The sequence below is a fragment of the Elephantulus edwardii genome, unplaced genomic scaffold, assembly GCF_000299155.1.
Source record: "Elephantulus edwardii isolate Elephantulus edwardi_28Jun2011 unplaced genomic scaffold, EleEdw1.0 scaffold00002, whole genome shotgun sequence".
In the NCBI taxonomy this organism is placed as follows: Eukaryota; Metazoa; Chordata; class Mammalia; order Macroscelidea; family Macroscelididae; genus Elephantulus; species Elephantulus edwardii.
Genome location: NW_006399752.1, coordinates 14,486,826 through 14,499,035, shown reverse-complemented (window position 1 = coordinate 14,499,035; position 12,210 = coordinate 14,486,826). Strand labels below are relative to the sequence as shown.

Below are 12,210 nucleotides of genomic sequence, written 5' to 3'. Positions count from 1 at the left end.
AGCCACAGGGAAAATAAACATCATCTGAAATAATAAATGTTAACTGTGCCCTAAACACTGAATTTCTGTCATGACTAACAATTTTGATGTCTATGCAATTGTAACTTGAACAAAAGAGAAGAGAGTAGAATGCTTAATAACTTTTCTTCAAATGAACAAAGATCCAACATCTGGGAAAGGAAAGGAGAAGGTTTTACAGGGCTCTGTAAAGCTCTTTCACCTAAGTGTTCCTTGATCAAGAATTAATTTATTTTAATAAAAGCATTGCTGCTCTCAGATTAGCTCTAACTCATAATGACCTTGGGTATAACAGAATAAAGCATTCCTTTATCCTGCTCTATCTTCCAGTACTCCAGTACTATGTTGTTGTAATGTACCAGCAAGTCAGTGCTGACTTGTAGCTGACCCTTTAGTGGGTTTTTGTAGGCAGTGAATTGCCTGGGAGTTGATTTACCATCCTTCTTCCACAGAGCAGCTGGTGAATTCATCCATCTACCTTTGAGTCAGCAGTGTAACACCTTACCAGTAGGCTACTGGGATATGTTAGATGGTATTCCATTGTGATTCATAAGGATTTCATTGGCTAATTTTCAGAAGTAGATAGCCAACTCTTTCTTCCTGCTAGGTCTAAGATAGGAAGCTCTGTGTTGACCATGGACTACCCTGTTGGTATATGAAATATCAAAGTATCGCTTCTATCATCATAACACGCAAGCCAGCCTAGTACTGATGTATGAATGACAGCTAAATGCAATGCTGCCCGTCATTCCCTAACTTAACATGAACCCATGGACAGCGAGGCCAGATAATTATGGTCTGCAGGGTTTCTGTTGGCTGATTTTTGGAAGTAGGTTGTTTCATGTATCTTTCTAGTCTATGTTGATTTAGAAGCTCTACCATAAACAGATTAGCATCATAGTTACACACAAGCCTCCATTGACAAAGGGCTAGTGGCTGCGCTTGAGGTGCATTGGTTGGGAATTGAACTCAGATATCCAGCATGGAAGGTGATAATTCTATCACATAATTCCCACTGGAGAAGGGAGAATACTGTACACACTGCTGTGCAATTGATTATCTGTCATAGTTTCCCTATAGGACAGACTAAATCTGCAGCATAGGATCTCTGAAGCAGTAAACTTCAGAAGCACACTGCTACATCCTTCCCCTGCGGAGCGGCTGGTTGGTTTGAACCGCTGCCTTTTCAGTTAGCATCTAGTGCCTAACCATGGTGCCATCGGGGCTCCTTAGATAAAGGAAGTAGCCAGGCTTTGTTGTACAGGTGTCTAAGGATGAGGCAGATTACGATCCTACCTGGTTGCCGTGCACAGACTATTGCTATGCCATTGAGCACTTGGTTAGCAATGGCAGGCGTCAAGTGACATGACCCCGTGATGTAGAAACTAAAGGCTAGATTAATTTGGAGAGATGGGGCTAAATACCATTTTTACCACTTGTTAGCTGTGGACTGTGGATAAATTTCTTAATCCTTCTAAGTTTGGTTTTCTCTTCTCTAATGATTGTACCTTCCTCAGAGGATTGCTGTTATGGATTAAATAAATAACACTGCATTTGGCCCAGTACATGGCACAAGTGCTCAATAAATTTTAACCACTAGTGCTTTACATTTCTTCCTGCTGATTTTTGCTAAATGTCTCTTTCATTCACAGGGAGATGTTAATCTCAGTGGCTCTGGGCCAGGTGTTGTCCCTCCTTATTTGTGGGATTGGTTTGACCAGCAAGTACCTGTCAGAAGATTTCCATGCTAATACACCAGTCTTCCAGAGTTTCCTCAATTACATCCTCCTCTTCCTGGTCTACACCACCACACTAGCCGTCAGACAAGGTAAGCGTGCTGAAATGCCAAGAATATGGCTTGTTTTTTCTTCTAAAAACAGTGAAAAGAATGATGAGCCACTAATAACTTTGTGCGGCTTAGAGCTTCGGGAAGACAATTTGAAATCCCAAATCTCACTTGTAGATTTTGCAGTGATTCTATAAACAAAATGAATGAATAAATCAAAAAGAAGAATAATTGTGTGGCGCCAGCAGGAAGCAGGAAATGCTTGTCTAGGCAGAAATGTACAAGTACTCACTCTTGGATTTCCTGTTAATATTTCTTGTACCTCTCAACACCATTCAGATGCATTGCTGTCAAGTGGAAACGGACCCATAGCAGACCCTCCATTGGGTTTTTAGGGCTGTACATCATCAGCAAGGGAAGATGGTCCATCTTTCATCCTAGGACCAGCTGGTGGCTTCAGACTGCTAAAGATGACTGACCTTTGGGTGGGCAGCACAGTGCTTTCTTGCACTTCTCAGTGGACCTAAATGAGCTGCTACCTTGTGACATAGGACAGAGTAGGTCTTAGGGCTGTTATACATAGTGTCGCTATGAGTCGCAGGTGACTTGATGGCACATAACAACAACAACAACCATGGAACCTGGAACAAGATTATTGTAACTGCCCTAATGGTGACTTTGAGAAATCCATGCAAACTGCAGACCAATGTATATTCTTTGGGAAAGTGCAATGGGAAAAATAAAAAATGATAAAAACAAACAATTATATTAATAACATAGGTGAAAAGAAAACTATCATAGCTATCATGAATACTTTGTACCCAATCTTACAATTAGTCCTGAGAAATCATTTCAATAGTCAGTTCAGGAAAAACTTTAAGAGGCTGATACCATTGAAAATCTTTGGAAGGTACACCCCAGACCCTGAGGGTTACACCATTGATACTTGTGCAGACATTTTTACGTATAAATCAAAATAGCCAAGAATTTTCTCCAGTAGCAGCTTGATTGTAAAATATATACTTTCAATTAATTATTAACAGCTTTTGAGGTAATTATGTGCCTTCGTAATAAGTAAGAATACTATGTATTGCTGTATTACATTAATCTTAATAGTCATATTTTTATGAAATTTTTATAACTGCTTATCAGTATCTCATTTTACATTTCTTTATTAGGGTACTTGGCTAAAATAATGTCACCAAAATAATTTGTTGGCCAGAATTAAGATTATTGTTGTTTAGGGTTTGTTTTTTTTTAAAGAGGAAGATAAAAATGAACAAATCCTAACTAAATTCTAGCTTAATTTGGATTTACTCTGGAATGTTGAGGAAGCTAATTTCACAAAACTTGGTGCTATTGGTACTTTACTTAAGAGTAAAACGTTAGCTAAAAACCAGTTGGGGAGATTGCTGGAGATATGCTCAGCAACATGTAGGCATGGAAGCTCAGCTGTTTTTCCTCACCACGTTAAGAGAGTCATTTTGAATTATATATAATGTGGTATTGGAAGCAGGAGTGGCATCCACTTCCTAAACACCATGCCTCTGGAAACTCTATGAACTTTGATAAATGTCAATAGTTAAAGAAAGCCTTCAGGCCTTTGGTTCACAGGGTTGCTATGAGTCGTGCTCAACTCAACAGCTATCAACAATAGCTATCAACAACACCAACATAATGTGGTAGTCAACAATTCTTCCCACAATTTCAGCAGAGACTGGAGAAAGTGAGGAAATGAGGATGTCATGTAATTACAAATTCACTTATAAGAGACTGTTATCACCGCAAATATATAACCTAGAAATTTCAGGAAGAGCAATCTATACAGTGTTTGACTACAAAATCATTTATGTAAGCATTGATCAGACTAAAAGAATAAATTATTTAAGCCAGTGCTGGGAGCAAAATTAAGAAGACTAGGACCAGATTAAGAACAATTTTGTAAAATCTAATATTATGAACAAAATAGTTCCTGGGAATATAGTAAATTTATCTCCTCTAGCAATTTTTAGAACTAAGCATTCTAGACTACTAGAAAATAAATTGTAGATGATTTTTAGGGTCTTGTCTACCTTGCTTTGCAGGAGTTAAAAGATCTAATAAAAACACTCATGGGAGAATTTAAAAAAAATCTAAGTAGTGTAAGAAGCAGAGAAAGTAATTTTATAGTTATAGGTAGAGATCAGGAAAGCTTAGAAACCTAAAGTAGAAAAAGATCCAAAGTTAATAATTATGATAATACCTTCTATTGAGCCATTATAATGTTCCAATCACTGTGTATGTTAATTGTCTCTGTTCTTTCAATCTACAGGAATAGTATTTAGCATTAATATCCGAAATTTTCTAAATGACAAAACCATGGTTGAGTCAGTCTCAGGTGTCTGCTCAAGACTATGTAATTACAAAGTGGTAGCAGCACATTCTAACCTAGGTCTTAGCACCTCCAGAAGTCCCACATAAGTGGGTGGTAGAAATAGTTGGCGAGTTTGACTGCTAACTGAAAGGTTGTAGGTTAGAGTCTACCTAGAGATTCTTGCCAAGAGAGCAAATGAGTCTGTCCTGGAGAGGGTGCTCCTTGGCAGCAATGATGGTGAAACTTCATCTGACATACTTTGGACATATTGTTAGAAGAGGCCAGTCCTTGGGAAAGGATATTGTGCTTGGAAAAGTGGAGGGTGAGTGAAGGAGGGGAAGACTCTTAAGGAGATGGCATGACACAGTGACTGTAACTGTGTGGCAGAGATGATGAGGATGACAAGGGTTTCATGTCTGTTCATATGGTCCCTGTGAGTTGACTCAGTGGTACCAAATAACAAGAGAGGCACTTTGGAAGAAAAGTCTGGCAATCTGCCTCCTAGCATCAGCCGTTGAAAACTCTGTGGAATGTAACTCTACTCCGTCACACTTAGAGTAGCCATCCCCTCTCCCTGCCTTGAAGTCATTTCTGACTCAGCGTGGTGGTCCTCCTTCATACCTCCAAGGCTCAAACTATTCATGGGAGCACACTGTCACGTCTTTCTCCCAGGGATCAGCTCATAGATTCAAGCTGCCAAGCTTTCAGTTAGCAGCTCGATACATAATCCACTGTGCCACCAGGGTTCCCTGAGGTTGTCATTAGTTAGAGTCAACTCTAGAGCATGTGATGTGCCTTCTGGTACACCACTCAGTCTCCTGAGGTGAATCTCAGTGAAGGCGAGAGGCTGGAAAGGAGATAGAAGAGAGCCGAAAAAAAGAGGCATTCACATGAGTGCTGGCTTTGAACAAAAGGAGTGTTTGACATCTATCCAAAACCCCAAATAGACAAACATCCATGTAGTTTCAAAGTCACCCTGATTATGTTGTTGTTATGTGCCATCAAGTTGCCTGTGACTCATAGCGACCCTATGTACAGCCCTAAATCAAGCTCTATCCTGTGCCAATCTCACTGCCTCTGACATACCCATCCTGATTACCCCAGTCACTGACTCAATCCAACTCATCCAGGGTCTTCCTCTCCTGCACTGTCCCTTCACCCTCCCAAGCATGACGTCCCTCTGCAAGGACTGGTCTCTCCTTGCAACAAATTCAAAGTATGTCACACGAAGCTTCAGAATCCTTGCCTCCAAGGAAAAGCCTGGCTTCACCCTCTCCAGGACAAACCTGTTTGTACCATAGTTAAAAAATTTGACTGCCAAGCAAAAGGTCAACCATTCAAACCCACCAGCTACTCCTTGAAAGCAAGATAAGCTCCTGTAAAAAGATTTACCTCTTACCTCTTTGGAAACCCTATATGGGCAGTTCTGGAGGGTCACTGTGTATCAGAATCAGCTTTAGGACAGTGAGTGAGTAGTTGCAACATTCAGTGAGTGATGGGTCCAAGGAATATATTCATGAATGTTGCTGAGGAGAACGGGATGAGGAGAGACACTAATGGCATGAGGACAAGTACTGGGAGTAGCAAGGAATGTGGAAGCTTTCTTGGGAAGAAAATGAAGTTGACCTTAGGAGATGTCTGTCACCCCAGCCCATGAAGACTAGATCCTATTTCTAAAGTTCCCTCGTTGCAGATTTGTGCTACTGCTTCAGATTATCACTACACTTGCAGCTTGCCTTTATTTGGGTGTTTATTTACTCTCTGTTTTTATTTGTTTTAAGCTTCATCTTTGGAAGTTTTAATAGGCTAGCATTAAACTAACATCTGGGAATCAACATAGTAATTACATTAATTTTGTATAGGCTGATTTTCAGTAGTATACTCTGCAGGCATAGTAATCTGTTTACTCATGCACCTCAAGATCTGGTGGTGAATGAATAACAGAGCAGTGGAGAGAGACAGGTCGGCAGTGTGCAAGAGGAGGCTTATTCCAGCTACACATCCCTTCCTTCCCAGAGCTCCTTGAACTGCTGTCTCTGTTGGGCTGCAGATTAGGACTAAGGTGCTTCTCTTGCTAATTCTTTTAGCACAAATATCATCTTGGCGGCCCATCATGTTAAGTTAATGCCACCTTGGACCACATCACAGGAAGTTAGAGTCAGGAATATTTTTTAATAAAATATTTCTTAACATTCTCATCATCTAACTTCTTAACACAGTATGATAAATGTTCAAAGCTCTCCCAGAGCACTGAGAGTGCTGTCGTTACAAAACTGCCAGAATTTGACTCAACTCATTTTCACAACTTTGTGTAAGAATAATGACCAAAAGTTTGATAACGCAGGCTCTAGCATAAAATTCAATCTGGAGTTTTGATGAATTGTTAGTTTCTACAAAGAAGTTCTTTTTGAAATATAATTTAAATAGGATAACAGAAGTTTAAAAATTTATGGATTGTTCCCAAAGATTTACTCATATCTTTTACCTTAAAATTCCATGTAGTACATACAAGCTGAAATTAGGAAGCCAAGAAAAATAAAATTCAAAGACTATACACAAAAGACCCAAACTTTCACCAAAGATGAGGATCCGGTTCTTCTTACCTTTGTGATACAGAAGCCAAAATGTGAAAAGCTTGTAAAAAATCAGAGGTGAGAATACGGTACATACATATCTTAGTACAAAAAAGTTGTTCTCTAACCTTTGCCCATAACGTTTTCTTATAAATTAATACAAAATTTCTGTAGCTTCCTAGAACTACTTTCAACAGTCATTTTTTTTTGTTTTGTTTCCCATTCTAAAATGTTTTTCTTTTTAAAATTTTAAATTGGTTTGCATAAAAATTCATATGCATGATGTTTCACTCAATCTCTCTTTTTTATAAAAAAAAAAGAAAGTCTTTAACCACTTGTATAATTCGTTGACATTGATTATGTTCCTTGAACTCAACAACTGTTCTTACCTTCTTTTTTTTTTTTCACTTTTTTCCCCCTGGATTACCATTAATTCATTGTTGCACTTTTCTCCCTTCCCAACATCTTCCCCAGTTCACTCTTCTCTTTGAAAAGTAAAAGAAAGATTCTTTCATTGTTATACAATCCCTTCCCCAAAGTCCACTCCCTTTTTTAGAGTCATTCCCTCTCCATTAACATAAAACTGCTGCTGCCTGAGTTTCCTATCTAATCTTTTGGGTTAGTGTTGTCAATTTGATGCCATAAAAATAGATCCTAATAGGACATAAAGCAAACAATGTTTTTTAAAAAAGAGGACATAATGCTTATGCAATATTGAATGAATGTTTGGGAGAAAAAGTGAACTGGAGGTGTAAGGGGGGAAATGTGCAACAATGAATGAATGAATGAATGAATGAATGAATGAATGAAAATCCAACTTTCCAGTGAATTTTTGTTAAAAATCACAATTAAAAAATGGTGAGGAGGGAGAAGAATATAATGCTTAGGGTACACATTCTGTATTAGTTAAACTAAAGATACATGGCTATTATTACAACTTCAGGAACATTCTCTAAAATACAAGTATTTTACACATAATAATTATATAATGTGGAAGCTGTGTAATGATGTCCTATGATCTCAATAAAATAAATTTTTTTAAGGTAAAAGCAAAAACAGTTTCTTAGAAAAAACACGTCCCAGAGTTGTGAGACAGACCATTTCTCCAGAGTAGACAAAGTGGACAAAACCCAATAAATTCATTTTTTAACAAAAGAAGATATTTAGGGTGTATATTATTTGCTGAAACTGAGGAGGACCTGAAGCACCTGCTGCAGAGCGTCAAGGACTGCAGCCTACAATATGGATTGAGGCTCAGTGTCAAGAAGACAACGATTCTCACCACAGGGCCAATTGGCAGCATCAGGATGGATGGTGAAGAGATTGAGATTGTTCACAGTTTTAGTTTGCTTGGCTCCACAGTCAACACTCTTGGCACCAGTAGCCAGGAAATTAAAAGGCGCATTGCCATGGGAAAGTCTGCTGTTAGGAACCTCTCCAATGCACTGAAAAGCAATGGTATCTCTCTGGATACAGGTGTGTCTGATACAGGCCATGGTCTTCGCAATCACTTGTTATGCATCAGAGAGTTGGACAATGACCAAGGAGGATAGAAGAGAATTGATGCCTTTGAGCTGTGGTGCTGGAGAAGGGTATTGAGGGTACCATGGACTGCTTGGAAAACAAACAGATTCATCCTGGAAAGGGTTAAACCGGGTGGCTCCTTGGAGGCAAGGATTCTGAGGCTCTGTCTAACATACTTTGGACATGTTGTGAGGAGAGACTGGTCCTTAGAGAAGGACATCATGCTTGGTAGTGTGGAGGGACAGTGCAGGAGAGGAAGGCCCTCTATGAGGTGGATTGATTCAGCGATTGGGATAATCGGGATGGGAGTGTCAGAGACAGTGCGATTGGCACAGGACAGAGCAGAGTTTCAGGCTGTTGTACATAGGGTCGCTATGAGTCGCAAGAGACTCAACAGCACATAACAACAACAACTTTGGTCTAAGTTATAAAGACCATCCCAGGACAGTAACTTCAGGTCTTCACTCAACTTCTATGGCTGCAGAAAGTCTGGATCTCATGAGCATGTGAAAGTTTGTCCTATATTTTCCTTACTTTAGTAAGAATTCTTCGATATGGTGTATGATAAAGCATTCAATGACGGCAACTTTTTCTTAAAAATACGTACATATGGTTTCTCATTTGGTGAATTTTAGCTTCTGAAGGTAAACAAATTGCAAACCTTTTTTAAAATGGTCACTAATTTCTTCCTTTTATTCTTCTAGTTTTTCAGTTTTTCTTTCTTTTCCTTTCCCCACCAACAGTTGATTTGGTTATGACAGAACTAAAGCTGAGGGTGAAGTCAAAGGAAATCACTCCAGGTTCTTGTTTCCTGCCTCAAATTATAATTTCAACAAAACAATTTGGTATTTGTAATGAAAACATGAATTGAATCAGAAGTGTCTACTTCTTTTCATACATAGATTGCAGAAAGAAAAGAAATTGTTGTTATTATTGATTATTATTAGAATACAAACAACTTAAATATTCCTGGTGACTTGTCCTACAAATTTTGCTTTTTCATTGAAAGCTATTTTATAAGCTCCTCCAATTTTGAATAAAAGACAAGCTTCCAGCTAAAAGCAATTGGATGCATATTGCGTGCATTTTACTTTGCAGAAACATATTGAAACATAGACATTAAAACATTTATTAAATAATCTATCATTTTCTTTGTGCTAACACAAATGTAACAAGTCTTTAATAGTACTATCAGAGCACATTCATTTAAAAAATTACCACATAAATAATATTATAGATTTTTTCTCCAAAAAGAGAATACTGAAAAGTGAATTGTATGTTCTACTCTTCATCAGATTTTTTTTTCCATGCACATTAAATTCTAGAAGACAGAAATTGTGCAGACCTAGGTTTAAACCTCAGTTCTAAGTGGAGAGGCTGAAGAAATGCAATCATCTCAAGTAGTTCAAGCTGTCACATTTTCCCGCCCTTCCACTCACCTCTTCTCCTTCGCCACTCAAAGCACTTGAAAGAAGAGATAAGTATACAACTCATGAACACAACTCACGGCCCCTTGGACCAACCCCCTCAGTCCTCAGTGTTTTAAATAAACATACTCAGTATTTGTACTCAAAATACTCCTCTGTTTTGGGAGAATGGAATATAAAAAAACATTAACTAAGAATTGATGGATGCTTCTCCAACCTAAGCAAGTGTTCAGATTTATTCTTTTAAGAAAACATTATGCATGTAATTGCTTAGGTGAAATTCTCAGTTACTAATATTACTATATTGAAATATGTATGTAATTGGAAGAAATATTGAACTTCATAATGAATAATATAAATCTTCTGTAGAGCCACAAAAATGTCTTAGAAACTTAGATACCCACCATTTCACAGTAGTTCAGTCTCTGGAGTCCCCAGGAGATTGAACTTTCTCCATCCTATGGGTAATTTTTTGCAGCATTTGGGGACCATTGCTCCTTCTCTTTGTCTGAATTTTCTTTGAAATTTTATTTTGAGGTAGTCACAATCACAGGCCAAAGTAGAAAGAGAAAAACCAAGATGAAGTCCAAATTCTGTTCTTAGACCGTTCAGTTTCCAATTCTTGGATAACCTTGAACAAATCACTAAGAAGTGGGGTTGGCAGAATATGAAAGCACTTGGAAAGCAGAAATACTAAATTACAGCTTGCTTTGGATTGTGGAGGGCACTATTACTGTCACGTACATTATGTCTGGTGAGGTAATGTTCATTGGAGTCACCTAAAAAGGCTCCCTGGTGGGAAATAACTTGGCAAACCTCTATTCCTATTCCTTGAGAGGTCTCGCTTATTTTTACTTCTATGATTAGAGTTTCAGTCCCTTCATGTATGAGGGCTATTCTTCAGGGCTTTTGAAGATAAACAGTGGATGGATGTCCCATGGTGGGAATCATGTGTATATGGTCAGGGAAGGAAAAGAACATGTGTTTGGATGGGGTGTTATTTGTATATAATACTGGGAAGTTGATAGAGAAAACAGTACAAAACCAATGCTTAGGAATCTACTTATTAGAGCGTGGAGTAACTATAATGCTTATATGCTGCTTGTGGGAATGTAAAATGGTACAGTCACTTTTTAAAATGTTGTTGTTAAGTGCTGTCAAGTCACAAGCGACTCATAGTGACCCTATGAAGGAGAGTCCTCAACGCTTGGGTGTCTCTCATCCTCTCTTCAGGTTCATAGGGTTTCCGGAGGCAAGCCATTATAGAAGTGGATGCCACTCCTCCTACCAACTTTTGAAAATCGTTTCTAATAAAATCAAGGACTGAATGTATTGTTGTGTGCTACTGAGTTGATTCTGGCTCAGAGCAACACTACAAGATCAGAACTGCCCCATAGGGTTGGCTTTATAAGCTGTAATCTTTACAGAAGCAGAGCAGTGAGTCTTTCCTCCCTCAGAGACTCTGGAGACGTCTAACTCTGGATGCTTCAGTTAGTTGAGTGCTTACCATGATGACTCCAGTCCACCTTGGAGTTATCAATATTGCTATTGTTGTTATGGACCAAGTCAGAACCAACTCATAGCTGACTCTCCAGTGGGTTTTCAGGGGCTGTAAATATCACAGGAGGGGATTGCCTTTCTTTCTCCCATGGAGCAGCAGGTAGATTCGAACCATGAGCCTTTGGGTTAGCAGCACAATTCCTTACCACTGGGCCACCAACACTCCCTTACATTTACCATTGCTGTTGTTGTGTGCCATGGAGTCAGAACCAATTCATATCTGACTCTCCAGTGGGTTTTCAGAGGCAGTAAATCATACAGGAGGAGATTGTCCATCTTTCTCCCAAGGAGCAGATGATGGATTTGAAATGCATGCCTTTGGGTTGACAGAGTGACTTTCCTCTAGGCCACCAGAGCTCCCAACAGTTACTCCTTGGTATTGTACTCCTATGGATTTATCTAAGAGGAATGAAAACATATGTCCATGCAAAGAAATATAGAAGCTTTATTGAAGATTAAAAAAAAAAAACCAACCCAAATGCTGTGAACTGGTAAAAGGATAAATTATGTGGATTCATATAATGGGATACACCTTAGCAATAAAAAAGGTCAAACGTCTAATGTATACCACAACAAGGACAATCTCAAAAGTATTATGCTACATACAAAAAATTAAATACAGAAACTTGCATACTACATGGTTTTCTTTATATGACAGTCTGGGAATAGCAAAACTGTAAGGACAGAAAACAGATCAGCTGTTGCCAGAGGCTAAGTATCAAGCAAACTGAATCTGACAAGCAAAAAGGAAATTTTGAGGTGATGAAAATATTCTAATATCTTAATTATTCTAGAGGTCACATAACCCCATGTAGAGCTTGCATTTTTCAAAATGTCTCTGGATGTGCACATCCAAAAATCTTCTCCAACAGGGTAAAAAGGGAAGCCACTGACTGGGAAAAAGTATTCGGTAATAACATATCAGATAAGGGACTTATATCCAGAATTTATGCAATACTTGAGCACCAC

At 38.6% G+C, this 12,210-nt stretch overlaps 1 protein-coding gene across 1 annotated transcript in view; it reads left to right on the top strand.

Moving 5' to 3' along the window:
* SLC35F1 (solute carrier family 35, member F1) overlaps window positions 1-12,210 on the top strand; it is a 711,879-nt gene that overhangs the window by 368,403 nt on the left and 331,266 nt on the right. Inside the window, exon 2 of the mRNA XM_006879001.1 lies at window positions 1,671-1,846. Within this exon, the coding sequence (XP_006879063.1) occupies window positions 1,671-1,846 (176 nt within the window). The remainder of the gene's footprint in view (window positions 1-1,670; window positions 1,847-12,210) is intronic.